The sequence below is a fragment of the Aythya ferina genome (assembly GCF_964211825.1).
Source record: "Aythya ferina genome assembly, chromosome: Z".
NCBI lineage: Eukaryota > Metazoa > Chordata > Aves > Anseriformes > Anatidae > Aythya > Aythya ferina.
The window spans coordinates 50,801,214-50,815,698 of NC_140299.1; the positions used below are offsets into that span (position 1 = coordinate 50,801,214).

A 14,485-nucleotide genomic window follows, 5' to 3' on the forward strand; every position below is an offset into this window, starting at 1 on the left:
ACGACAACTTTGAAGAAGTGACTATCAGACCACCTGTGGAGGTCTTCGTCGTCATCCACCGTAGAAGGAGAGCTCATGGAGAGCTCAGCCATACGCAGCTCCCACCGCCCTGCAGCATCTCAGTCATTGACCGCAGGATTTGCGCCCAGCTGTTCTGTGGGTGCCCTTCAGGCCAGCACTTGGGCATCGCTCTTCCGAGAATACCCAGATTTGCTTCAGTCCCTGCTGCCCTGGCTGCGCAGAGAGCTGAGGCAGTTCTTTGGGCATGAAAGCTGGGAAGCAGCCGCAGCGGAAGGTGTCATCATGTCCAGTCTGCGCCTCGTTGGCTTGGATGAGAATGCCCTGATCCAGCTGCTGTGGCTGTCTCTGAGATGGCACACGGTGATATTTGTGCAGAAGCTTGTTGACATCATTATGCACCACTGCAGCAGGGAGGCCCAACATCTGCTGGGCCTCCCGGCCTCCAGCACTGCCTCTGCAGGGACAACTCCTGCCCCTGACCTGTCCTGCCATCACATCCCCGCTGCATCCAATGCAGAAGAGCTTCCCAGCAGCTCCACAGCTGCCCTGCATAGGGGTTCCAGCTACTTTCCCCCCACCCCTGTTCCCATCCCAGGGGAGGAAGAGCAGCTGCAGGAGGAGGGTGGCGAGGCTGCAGAAGGCCCAACAGCTCCTGCCCAGGGCACGCATCATTCACATGGTGGGCTTTGGTGCCCCCAGTAGAGGAGTGTTGGCAGGTGCCCTCATAAGCAAGCTCTTAGATTACACTAGGAGGGTGCCCCGGGATCTGGCAATAGCAGGACCATGCCAGCAGCTGGGTCACTCTGCAGTCACCAAGGAGATAGAGGGGGAGGAGGGGGCACTTTCTTCAGTATTACAGACCTAATGATCAGATAAAGGCATGAAAAAAAATAAAGGCATGAAAACTAAAATAAAGGCATGAAAACTAATGAAAACTACAGAAGAGTCTCCTAAAATGCTGAGACGAGTGACCCGGAGATGTAGAATGCCTATTCTTGAAGACATTCAAAACTCACATGGACAGCACTCTGAGCAAGCTTTTCTAGCCTTGATATTGTAAAAGTTGGTTGAAGAAACTCAGTTTGGAGTTTTAGAAGGCAGGCATTCTTTAATTGCGGTGCCAGACGCACAGGGAATTGCTTCACCTAGAGTGCGTGCCAAATTGTCCACGCTACAGGAGGTTTAAACAGCCAACACATACATATCTGTTACATTCCTGAGAGATTATCAATATAGTCAATTTCCTATAACTTGTTAAAAACATGCCAATGTCCCTGAATGCACTGGTGGTCTTCTGAGGGTCTCTGGTGGTTGTCAATGGTCTTCCTCACAACGTTTGCTGCTTGTTCTCGTGTGTGCTGAGCGCATCCCGCTCTCCCTTACCTTGCTGTCCCTGCTCAGGCATGGACACCAAGTCAGGTCACCTGCACACCCACAGACATGAGTACTTCACCACCTGGTCACAGGCACGTCCCCCAGGACTGTGTTATCTTCCCCCTCTATGTCCTTGGAGATCATGCTGGGTAATTACTGAGGCGGCACCAGAGACACAGAGTTTCCAGCCTGCCCTCCCTCTGACCAAACACAAAACACCCCAATTTTCGTCGCATTATTCTGTCACGGGGAGAACCCAGACACAAAACTCTTCAGATTTGGTCCTGTTGCACCACAAAGATCACCACATGCCCCCCTGCACCCATTCCACATGGGTTAATTGTGGCCCACCCAGGAGGGCAGGGTGGGGCATTTAACAGAGGGAGGGGCATTTAAGGGGGGGGAGGCTGATCAGTATGGAGCTTGCAGTAGCACAAGGATCTGTAGGAGGAAGAGACTTCACCTGCACCCTGAGGTGCTCTTGCAGGCTCTCTTTGCTCCTCTGCTGACTGGAGAGGACAGGTTGCTTCAGGCTAACAAGGCTGTCTTAACTGGCAAGACCAGCCTTCGTGAATCCCAGAGGTCAGAGTGAAAGGCTTGAGCAAAGACAAGGTATGTGTGGTAGAAGACAGAGGGTCAGCTCAGGCAATCTGAGCAATGCTATGTCCATGGGCCCTGATGGGATGCACTCATGAGTGCTGAGGGAGCTGGCAGGTGTCATTGTGAGGATACTCTTGATAATCTTTGGTTGATCATGGTGCCTGGGAGAAGTGCCCTATGACTAGAGGAAGGCAGATGACGCTCCTATCTTCAAGAAGGGCATGGGGGACTGTCCAGGGAATCCGGCTGGTCAGCCTTATGTCAATGCCTGGAAGGTGGTGGAATAGCTACTCCTGGAAAGCATTTCTAGGCAAATGATAGAGAAGAAAACTATCAGGAGTAGTCAATGTGACTTCACCAAGGGGAAGTCATGCTTTACCAACTTGATAAAATTCTGCAATGAAATGACTGGGCAGGTAGGTCTCGGGAGAGCAGTGTATATTGTCTTTCCTTACTTCAGTAAGGCCTTTGATGCTGAGGCACAAGATCCTTATAGAGATGCTTAGTGAGCAGATAGTGAGATGGAACAAAAACTGATTGAACAGCCAGAATGAGAGAGCAGTGGTAAGTGGTGCAAAGTCTGTTTTGGGGGCCAGTAACTAGTGGTCTATTCCAGGGGTCAATAGGGGTCTGCTCTTATTAAATACCCTCACTGATGATGTGGATGATATGCCAGTGTGTACCCTCAGCAGATCTGCTGGCAACCCAGCAATGGGAGGAGTGGCAGATACATGAAAGGAACATGCTGCTATCGAGAGGGACATGGGCAGGCTGCAGAAATGATCTCACAGATCTCCTTGAAGTTCTACAAGAAGTGCAGAGTTCTGCACCTTCAGAGGAACAACACCAGGCACTAGTACATGCTGAGGTTGACCCGGCTGCATAGAAGAGAAGGCTGTAGGGGGCCTGGTGCACAGTAAGTGGAATATGAGCCAGCAGCGTAGCAGCGTGCCTTTCCACAAAGAAGGATAATGGTAACCTGAACTGTGTTAGGCAAGGTATTGCCAGCAGGTGGAGGGAGGTGATCCTTCCCCTCTTCTCAGTGCTGGAGAGGTCAGAGAGGTGGTGGAGCCTCCCTCAAAAGCTGTTTGGATGTGGTCCTGGACAACCTGCTATAGGTGGCCTGCTCGAGCAGGGGTTTGGGCCAGATGGTTTCCAGGGATGGCTTCCACCCTCAGCCATTCCTTGTTCTCTGACTCTGTGAAAATGCAAATTCATTGCAGTCCCTGTGTTTCAAGAAAGAATGCTACTTGTGGGAAATGAAAAAAAGTGTTCTGGGGGAAGATCTTTTTCAGCTCCAAAGATGTTATTTCTTACCAAAACAGTTTTGGACACAATGAACTCAAGATAAACAGGCATTCAGTGGCATTCGTGTAGTCTTGGGAATCTCAGTGTCTGTGGACTGTAAAACTGGTTTTCTTCCAGCACTGTCCATACAATTTGTTAGAAACTCTTGAACCATAATTTTTTAACAGGTTCCTTCCTATCTTGGGGACTGAATTGAGGCTGTCTTCCAGGATACATAAGTAAATTTGAGAATGTCCAATGGTGTTGGCATTTAGCAATGGAGGTTCAGGAAAGTCAGAAATAACATTTTTGTTAGCTTTGGGTGAAAGTCACACTTGGCTATGAATTATGTTTCACCCTTGGTGTTTAAGTGGATTGTGATTTTTTTTTGCAGAATGAATGCTGTTGGGTTCATCCTGTCTGCAGTCATTGAGGTACTGATCCTGTGTCACTGCTGGAGGTATCTTGACAATGCTAAGAAGGATTCTAAAATTTTCCCAGGGATATCCTAAGAAATTAGTTATACCTGCCCTTCTCACTCCTATATACTATTGTCAGTCAACAAATTATGCTTGGATTATAAGGCACAGCACCAGGATCAGCAAGATTAATATATTTTTGTTACGTTTTTTTCTGCACAGTAGCTCATCATTACCTTGAAAAGCTGTGTTTGTGCAAGCAAAGGAGGAGAACAACACTTCTTACTGTGGAAAGTGGCTAGGGTGAGACTGTATTGCTATCAGTGGAATTTACAGGATAGTTTGATAGGACCTTTGAAGATCTTGTCCAACTGCCTGAGCACTTCAGGGCTATCCAAAAGCTGAAGCTTATTAGTGAGGGCATTACCCAAATGCATCTTAAATGCTGACAGGCATGGATCATCAACAACCTCTCTAGAAATCCTGTTCCAGTGTTTTCCTGCCTTCATGGTAAAGAAAATTCTCCTAATGTCCAGTCTGAACTTCCCCTGGTGCAGCTTTCTCCTGTTCCAAGCCCTGTTGTTAGTTTCCAGGGAGCAGAGGCCAGCACCTCTCTCTGTCCCACCTCTCCTCAGGGATTTGCAGATAGCCCTGAGATTGCTTCTTGGCCTCCTTCTCCAGACTGGACAACCTGAGTGTTCTCAACTTCTCATAGGATGTGCCTTCCAGCCCTTTTACCAGCTTTGTTTTCCTCCTCTGGATGCTTTCAAGTACCTTGACACCTTTCTTATATTGTGGAGCCCAGAACTGCACACTGTATTCAAGGTGAGGCTATGCCGATGCTAAATACAGTGAGAGAATCATCTCTTCATGGCTGCCTAGTTGTGCTGTGGTTAATGCACCACACAATGCAGTTTGCCTTCTTGGCTGTCAGGGCACACTGCAGGCTCATACTGAGCCTGCTGTCACCAGCACTCCCACATCCCTTCCTGCTGAGCTGCTCTCCAGCCACTTTTATCCCAGCTTTTACATTTGTTGGGATTATGTTTTTCTTTTTTTTTTTTTTTCTTTATAATTCTGTTTCTTATAGCAGTGAGTGTCCCAGAACCTTGAAGAGAGAGAAGAGCAGAGAAATACTGCTTTCCCTACTGGCTGTATTGATCCTGCACTTCTTCAGTATTGTATGCTTTTTCTTCCCCTTGGGGGGATTATCACCACCTCTCCATTAACTGTAGAGGAAAAATAGACAATTCAGGGGTAGTCATCTATAGTAAACAAATTAACTGAAGTGAATTTCACTTTTCTAGAACTTTTCATTTTATCTTTTCTGCAACCATTAATTTATTGCATTTCCTATGTATTTTTTTTTTCTTTAAAGCTAGTATTTACTACTTAGAGCGTTCTTGCCTGTTCTTGGTGCCCTTTGTCCAGTTTCTGAAGTAATCAGAAAATGCTGTACTTCTGTACTGACATTCTGTCTGTCAGTGAGTTTGGGCCAAATGCCACTGACACACATGAGAAATGTTTGTACCGCCTGTTCAGTACAGGCATGTAATTTCTACATTCAAAGTGCAGAAGACAGCTGAGGCAGCAAAAAAAAATTCCTCAAACATTTGTTCAAAAACTTAATTCCAAGACAGTGAGTATTTCCTTCATTGTGAGTGGGTTTGATGCCTGGAGCATCAGAATCAGGATGAGTTCTGGTGAGTACATTGAGGGAACTGTGGTGACTTCTCTAGCATTATGTTATAGGTAAGCATCCAACGAGGACTGTGAAGAGAGCGCACTGATGCTATGAGTGCCCTTTTGTTGACTGTGCCAAAGCTTTCCTTCCACTGGCTCTCCATTTAAGTCATCAGTTGTGAACATTAAGTGTCAACTAGGAGCAAGACTTTCATTCATTTCTTGGTTTCTTTAGTTTCATTGCACGTTTTGTTGTGTTGGATAAAAAATGAATTTTCTCATATGTTGAGGGATATATCACTTTTGGAAATCTGTTGTTGTGGGGCGGTTTGGGTTTGTGAGACCTGTTGAAGTTAATGTTCTGACTAATCCTTGCAAGAGATGTGTACCATTGCCTGAGTGACTTGACTGGGCCCTGGGAAGCCATGGCCAGCCAAGGCCTTGTCAACTGTCATGAAACTTGGAAGTTCATCAGAAGCCAAACGATGTGGGGGATGGAGTGGACAAGGGCATTTTGTAGGATGGCATAGACACGTGTAATGGTGCAAGCATTGATGCAGGCTAGAACACTGCTAGGGCAAGTGCTGGGGGTGAGAGCCAATTGTGATGTCCCTGACTGGTGGACAGTGATGTCTGCAAGTGATGGATTGTGATTGTGTGGTCATCGTTGTTTATCCGGGCAAGGTGTCACGCAGTCAGCTTGTGCCTGTGTCCCAGCTGAGCTTTTATGTTAAGTCTGGAGTGAGGAGCAAGGGTTGCCTTGGTACTAGCGCTGTGCTTTGGGAGTTGCTGCAGCAGCTCTCAGGGCCTTCCCCCGGAGCCAGCAGAGCTTCTCCCACAGCCCTGCCTGGTTCAGGCAGCCAGGGCACCCAGGAGGTGATCTTGGAAGAGCAGAGGTGAGCGCTGTGGGGACACATCCCCCTGGTCATCTGTAAGGGTTTCTTCCTCGAGGGTGCTGGACAATTCTTCCACCACTCCCCAGCTCAGCCGATGACCTTGTCCTCTCCTCCTTTTGTAGTGTGACAGAAGCTGCTGCAGCACCAGTGGGAGGGAGCAGCTTGTCGTCCCACTTCTGCCCAGCCTTTCAGATCACGTGGAGAACATGGCCTCAGCACTGGATAAGCGCTGCCCAATCTGCCTAGACACATGGAGTAATGCTGGCTATGTACTGCCGTGCCTGCACCGGTTTTGTTTTAAATGCATCCAGCGCTGGGCAGAGAGGAAGCCCGAGTGCCCCCTTTGCAAGGGGAGAGTGACCTCCATTGTGCACTCGCTGCAGGCAGACGACAACTTTGAAGAAGTGACTATCAGACCACCTGTGGGGGCCTCTTTCTTTATCAGCCGTGAAAGAAGACCTACTCAACTCTCATCGTTACGCAGCCCCCACCGCCCTGTAACATCCCAGCTATTGTCTGTGGGGCTGGTTTCCAGTGCTCCTCTGGGTGGCATCCATCCCTTTCTGTGGGCATCACTTTTTCGAGAATACCCAGCTTTGCTCCAGCCCCTATTGCCCTGGCTGGACCGTGAACTTCATCATCTTCTTCGTGCTGAAAACTGCCAAGCAGAAGTGGTGGAAGACCTCATTATGTCCAGCCTGCGCATCTTTGGGCTGCAAGAAGATGCTTTAGTCCTGTGGCTGCAGTTCTACCTGAAAAATCACACAGTAATGTTTGTTCACCAGCTCATTAAGTTCACTGTACGTCAATGTTTTTGGGAGGCACATCGTCTGCTGAGCCTAGATAACTTTCATGCTGCCATGGGGCTGGAAGATAGCCCTGAAACTTCCCCTGGGCCCTCTGTGTCCTTGGGAGAGTCTTCCACTCCTCCTCTGTTCTCCTCTGGCAGCCCTGCCAGAGCCAACGTAGAGGGACTTCCTAGCTCCTTCACTGCTGCTCCTCATGGGGGCCTCAGCCACCCCTCTTCTGTCTGTTTTCCCATTTGTGGGGATGAAGTGTCTCAGGAGGAGCCAGCAGAGGCTGTGGCTGGTCCTTCTGCTGGTCAACAGGGCAGAGACCGCTCACGAAGGGAGGGACGACAAGCCCCCAGAAGGAGGGCATCGGCCTCCCCCAACTCTCTGGCCCCCTAGAGGGCATTGCACCAGTGACACTAGGGTGGTGCCCCAGGAACAGGCAAACCAGGGCCAGGCCAGCTGCTGGGGCAAACACCAGCCCCTCTAGGGGTACCTAGAGGCTCTCAATAGTAGTATGAATCTAATTGTCAGACACTGAAAAAATAAAAGCAAAAAAAAAAACAACACAGAAAGTCTCCGAACTGCTGTCAATGTCCTGATGTCACTATTCCTACCACTACTGCTTTCTTCTACTTTCCTACTGCTTCCTTGTGTGCCTGGTGATTCCAATGGTCCATGGGGTAGATGTGCTGGGAGAGGAGTATGGCATTGCTTTTGAATCTCCAGTAATGGAGATAAACATAGCGTCTCTGGGAAAAGTATGTCAATTACATGCTCAGTCAAGAAGTGATTCCTTTTCAGACAGAACCTCTTGTGTTTCAGATTGTGCTCCTTGTCTCCTGTCCTGGTGCTGGGTATCACTGAAAAGAGCCACAGGTGAGTGAGTAGTGGGGGGGCTGCAGGGATATAGCTCTCATTTCAGCTGGAGCTGGCTCTGCTCTGACATGGGGCTCTGCTCACAGAGACTACTCCTGCAGCCCCCCACTACCAAAACCTTGCCAGATAAACCTAACACAATCCCTCTGAATCATTCTGAACAGTGTATCTGGCACCCCATTCCCTGTTCAGACTGTACTTTTCAGCTTGAAAAATTATGTTTTCCTCAGTAAAATGCCTGAGAACTTGCTAAAAAGCCAGCAAAACCAAAAGGGAAACATTCTCTGAGGATGATGCTAAGGGCATTTTTACCCAGCATTGATCAGAAACATAGGGCTTGTGCCTAAAGCTATCCCATTCCAATCTGAACCTCGTGCATAATCACCTACTGAATACTACTGAAAAGTCTAAAATCTGCACTCAGAACTCACCTCAAGCGTGACCATAATAGTTTAAATTGGGTCAAGCTTACATAATTTAAACCAACCTCAATTCAAGCTGGTACTGTAAAGAGTTATCCTACTTGTTTCCTTAATTCTCTATTTGCTGCACTGACATTTGCATAACTGGTCATACTGATCTGTTAGAACCAGATTGATCATCTCTGTTTTAGGTTTTTCATTTGCTTTTTAAGGTGAAGTTCATTTTCTGTCTGATGATTTCTCTTTTCCAGCTCAGCACATGGTATAGTGATTATCTGATATGAGGAAAATGGAAACAGCAGAAGTACATGTAAGTTACTAAGTCAAACAGGAAACAAGACTCTTGCTAGGAGTTCAGATTTATATACTGCCCATGTAGTCAAAGCACTGGGCTGGTGTCTTCAATGCACCCTCTCTTCACCATTACATATTTCTGTGCTGGGAACATCAGCAAGACATTAGCTCCTCCACCTCACTCTGATTCACTTTCCCTCTATAGGGTGAGAAAAATCTATTCAGGAAAGAAAAAACAAACCACCATCAATCCTTCCCCCTAACAAACAGATACCAACATAAAAACACCACTAAAAAACTCTCCCGGCTCTGCATTTCTAGTTTCTGTGTTATCAAGTAACTGAAAATTATCAAGAACAGATTTTGTAAGTGAAAGTGAGTGAGCGGTGATCTGTGCTAATGAAACCAGGACTAAAATAATCCCTTCTGTACCCTCTTACTCATTCAGGACTGGCTAGGTTACTTACCAGCCTTGTGGAGTCCATGCCATCTGCCAAACTAGTAATTAGCTAAGTTAGGCTGGAATTAGTTAGGCTGGAAGAAGGATAACTAAAGGTAAGGTAACTTAGGTAATTAGGCAGGAAGAGTGGTAACTTAGTTGTTGGTAAACGTTTTGGCCAACATACCCACAGCCTCTTGGACAGGCCTTTCTTTAGTCCCAGGGAAACAAAGATCACATGTAGAGGTAAAAAATATGTATATGTTTCTTCATAAAATCTGTCAATTCAGTCTTGACTTCTACAGCCCTCACCTCTTCTTTCCTACTCCCCTGAAGGGCTGTAAACCACAATTTACCTTCCTGGGCTGGAACAGCTAGGAGTCCTCTCCCCACAAAGTTGTGTGTCCAGAAACTGCTGAGAAAAACATTAGAAAGTTTTTAAGTACTTACGTAAACTTCACCTAAGGTGTGGCTGAAGGACTGAAAGGTACACATCAAAGATTCAGTCAGATCCTTCCAACAATGGGTTCAGAACTGATGTTTAACTAGAATCTATCTTTTCCACAGAAGAGGGAAATCCTCAAGGTTAATTGCAAAATTCTGTTGGAATTTCAACAGTGCATTCACAACAATGAAAATACCATCTGGTCAAGAGCAAGAATTTTGCCTTGTTCATATATGCATGGTAACAGCCCACTGAAGTCAAAGGGAATTTGACCTTGAAGTCCTTTATGAAAGAGTCTGTCTCTTTGCCTAGAAGTCTGAGCACTTCTTTGCAGTGAAACAGAAGGTGCAGCCACATGATTAAATGGTATCACTTACCTTTTTTGATACTGTTAAAGTGAGTTGAGGTATTTGTTCATTTTCTTCCATCAGACCAAAAAAAAAAAAAAGTCACTGCACTGAGTTTGAGGACTGTAGGCCTAAAATTGTTATGCTTGTATTCGGTCACTCATATTTGACTGGAGTTCACTGCTGCTGTTGTTGTGTATTAAGAGGATTATTTAATATTTCCACAAGCCTAAGGCATAGCATATAAATAGATTTGTAATGTCCAAGCCCTTTCTTGAAATGGAAGCATAATTGTTGATCAAGAACATTAGGTCATTTAACAACAATGTTCACCCTATGTACTTTATCAGGACAACTTTATGCAATTTTTTTCTTTTATTAATAAGATGGCTGTTTGAAAGTAAAACAGGTAAATCTTTATATAATAAAGTCCACAGTTTCAATAGTGCTGAGGAAATATAAAGTTGTATTTCCTAGATATAGGAAAACTGTAGCTCTAGATGATAAGGCTTAAAAGTAAAGTAAATCCCTGATTACAGAAGGTTTACCGCAGGAAGTCAGCATCCTACTAAATTTGTAGTCAACACTTTTTGATATAAAAATGTGCAGCAGTGTACAAAACAAATTGAATAAACCGTGGGAAAGCACTCCTCCCATGCTCCAAAGGCTCCTTCTATACTTCTTGCAGTGAAAAGTGAATTTGTTTAGGATTCCTCATCCAAAGGAATGGTAATACCTTCTCACAGACCATTGTTTGTCCTTTACTGGCTGCGAAGTGTGTGCAAATTTCAGAGAATGTTGCCTAATTAGCTAATGTGTTCGTGAAACCCATGCTGCGTTTTCTTGCCCTACTAAACAAGTCAAACAGAGAAAATGTGATTTGAGACATACATTTCGTTAAAGTGACTGTGATTGTCATGGTTTTTCTACTTCACCAGGAGTTGAATTCATGACAGAAAAGAGACTTTACTCTTTCAGGATCTTTTAAAATAATTTGATTTGTGGGGATAAGACTAAACAATCTGTTCGCTAGCGGAATATATTCCACTCTATCAAGAAAGTCATTTGGAAAAGGCATTATTCAGAGATTCTGTTGCTTCATAGAATGGAGGGGTTATAGGAACAATGCATTTTGTCTGTGCTTATACTAGCTAGAAGATGATCTGATGTTTCTAATCTTGGTTTAATTTAGATGAGGAAGCTTGAAAACTTTTCATGTAATTCATAATAAATACCAATCATCCAACTCTTAATTCAACACCACAAATTCCTGTGTAAAAAATCAACTCCTAAAATACTGCTTAAAGGAAATTGGAAAATTGGCTTGAGGGATGAGTTGTGAGTTGTTTGGTGCATATCTGGTATGCCCTTACCTACTTTTTTCCTTTTTCACTCATGAAATTACCCCTGAGAGCTTAAAAGTTTCACTATTTATTTATTTACTTTTATTTATTTTTTAAATCAAGCGCTAACAATCCCAGAAGCTGTGATGTTAGGAAAATACTGTGGGGTTCACCGTAGAATCAAGAGAAGTGTCAGTGTACCAGAGTGTTACACTGTGGTTGAGAAACAGAGCAGTAAAACCAAATTCTGATGAGCTTTGTACAGCAATGTTTTCTTTTTCAACAGAATTTGCTCACTTAAGTACTTCTTGTTTGATAAAATGAATCAAAACACTTCAAAAGCAAACAAATTTTAGTAACATATATAGATTCAGTAAGAGAAGAATTTTTGATGCCTGTTAGTGAAGATGAGCATTGGTCTTAAAACGTTCCAATGCATTTGCAATATGCAATTCTGAAATCCTGGTGAAAATGAAATCCTAAACTGAATCCTAAATGCATAAACTGAAAGAGATGAGCATACAAGCATGCACATAAAGAGCATGGCTCTTGAACTTAGTAAGGCTGAAACAAGCATTTAAAGAAAGAGATGTGGAGACATCTTTTTCACAAGAAGAGATTAAGAGCACAGAAAAAAAACCCTCATTCTGTATCTCACAGAGAACTCAGTAAATTAGCATTCAACGGATTTTCTATTTCAGTGCAATATTTTCATTTTAGTATTTCTGCTATCATTATTCATTGCATTGAAGACCTTTGTGACTGTGGCCTGGAAAGCTGCATGGGAAATAGTTTAATTAGAAATATTGTGAAACCAAAAGATATTCTGGCACTCACAGTATTTGTATTTCAAATGAACTATCACAAATAAGTGTTTGGTTTTAATAAAGCTGTTACTAAAGGTTATTTGCCAGCTGATAAAAATGCGTGCTTTAGCAAACAGAAAGTAAAAGTGAGACCGCTCACACTACTTTTTATCTAGAAGTTACAGAGGAATAAATATTGTGATTATTTTAACATGTTAAAACTTTATGGGCTTAATGTTTGCATTTGCAAATAAATGACAATTATTAATCAGTTAAACAGGCCTTGTAACAATGCTCACCAAGATTAGGTCATATGGTGACAGTACAGATGTAGCACAGATAGATGAAATAGGTCTGAAAAAAGAAACAGATTGAAATTTGCCTTTTTTTTTAATATATTTTTTTATTATTTTTTTCCCCAGCACATTTCAGTAGTGATATAAAAATAAATGAACTTGAAAAGTTTGGAGGCTTTTGCTATGGTTTGTAGAGATTGGTCCTAATAAAATAAGTACTGTCTTGAGCTTCTGGTGCTGCACCATTATGACCATTTCAGACTGTCCAAGTCGTGAAGTGCAATCTTGTAAGTCACAAGAAGACACTGATAATACTCCCTAAGCTGCTGTCTCCTCTAACAGGGAGATGTGAAGTACACTGCTCTCACCATCTGCAAATGTAAACAATTAACAAAGTGTAATAGTTAGCATAAACATTATTTTACAGTAATGGAACAATCTATGAGAATGGTGATTGGAATTGCAACACAGAACAACAACAACAACAACAACAAAGAAACAAAAAGGATCCACCTCCTTCCTCCCAGAAAAAACTCTCAATCCTCCAGAAAAATCCTAAACCTCTCCCCCTTTTCTCTTTGTCTCAATAATGAACACGGGTGCTGGCTGCTTAGTTCCAGAAGCATCCTGACATGTTTGGAGGTTCTCCAAGAACTATAAGCACCTTCTTCACAGCACCCAAAATGTATTCTATGTCTAATATTCTGGGCAAATTTTTGATAGGAGTTAAGGGTGCACCAGCAACCTCAACATTTTGACCCCTCTTTTCTCCTCACATCTAGCCACAGGGTTGGCTTTTGTGTACATGTGCCAAAGCTGGACTCATAATCCTCGTCAAAACAGATGATCCTCAAGGCAGCAAGCTGCAAATTCATGTGCACAAACAGAGAAGCACCTTTTGCCAAATCCATCAACATAATAGGGTGAAAAAATGGAATACAATAAGGGGTCAGAGTATTTACATTTCATTCACACCACTAGCAACCATGCTGTAATATGTTACCACCTAAGTGGTTCTGGAATAAATAGCATTATAAAAGTTTACTAGGAGAGAGTGCAGCAAGGCTAGAAAGCTTTCTGAGCATATTCTGCAGATGAAGATGTTCTCTTTTGGATATGGAGCCATATTTCTCACCTCAGAAGCACTTGGAGATCTTTGGGATGACCTGACAGCAGTCCTATAGAAAATCTTTGTTTAGAGAGACAGAAACATAAGCCTCCTGTCTGCTGTGGGAGATGGACTGTTACATGCATGTGAACAAACACACACTTGTCACACAGCACAGCTTGTAAACAAATGGGCACCACCTGCCTTAAGGAAAAGCCCCAGATCTGTACATTATTTTCAGTGAGGCATTTTCTTTTTTTTTTTGGTGACCCTTAAAAATCTGTCTTTGAGAAGGGGTTAGCAAAGAGGGAGGTCCCCAGACTAAGTCCATCATTTCCAGTGCTACAGCCGAGCTGCTTACAGCTGAGGGTTAGAAACAATGAAAGAGCTTAACCAGTTTGCCATTCCCTAAAGAGAACCCTCCCTACCACCGTAACTTCAGGGCTCAGACATTGCTTTCAGAAGTCACAGCTGCACACACAGCACACATTACTCCCAGAGACTGTGTCCCCAGCCTGTGGAATCAGGAAACCCCTACATGATTTATGAACCTAATCTATTTCTTTGTCTGATGTTGGTAAAATAACGATGCATCTCCCTGTTGACATTTTAATTCCCAGAGATTACTTCACGAAAGATATCATTATGGTCTTAAGTAATATACAAGTTTAAGAATAAAAGAAGGACATCCCAAACATTAAAACAGAGTGGTTTACAGAGTAAATGAAAGAGAGGATAACCCTCAATAAAGGCAATGTTTTGTGGGCTGGAATATATCTTCCTGACACAGAGATTGATTTTATCAGCTGAATGAATGAATGAATGAACAAACAAACAAATAAATAAATAAATACATAGATGAGGAAAGTGAGAAAGAGACTTGCACATGCTTTGCTAGATGCAGTATCTCCAGTAGCTAACAACTACCATTGGAGAGCTGCTAAATCCTTGGTCCTCTTCACAGGATGCCTGGAGCAGGAATGGCATGGATGGTGTCTGTGGTTGTTCCTGGGACCTGGGGGTCTAGAGCCTTGT

General features: G+C 43.9%; 1 protein-coding gene across 4 annotated transcripts; it reads left to right on the forward strand.

Moving 5' to 3' along the window:
• The first annotated feature begins 1,804 nt into the window (after positions 1-1,804).
• Positions 1,805-10,051, forward strand: LOC311427411 (E3 ubiquitin-protein ligase Topors-like). Of its 4 annotated transcripts, XR_014687345.1 has the most exons (4): positions 1,805-2,007; positions 6,403-7,950; positions 8,624-8,682; positions 8,872-10,051. XR_014687345.1 is itself a non-coding variant. In XM_084504763.1 (3 exons), exons 2-3 carry the CDS (start codon positions 6,487-6,489, stop codon positions 7,936-7,938), a joined length of 636 nt encoding a protein of 211 aa, XP_084360889.1. In that variant the 5' UTR covers positions 1,805-2,007; positions 6,403-6,486; the 3' UTR covers positions 7,939-8,319. The 4 variants fall into 4 exon arrangements, 2 of the variants coding, with proteins under 2 accessions (XP_084360889.1, XP_084360888.1); XR_014687344.1 differs by having other exon boundaries at positions 8,624-10,051; XM_084504763.1 differs by lacking the exons at positions 8,624-8,682; positions 8,872-10,051 and having other exon boundaries at positions 6,403-7,080; positions 7,897-8,319.
• Positions 10,052-14,485: the final 4,434 nt, after the last annotated feature.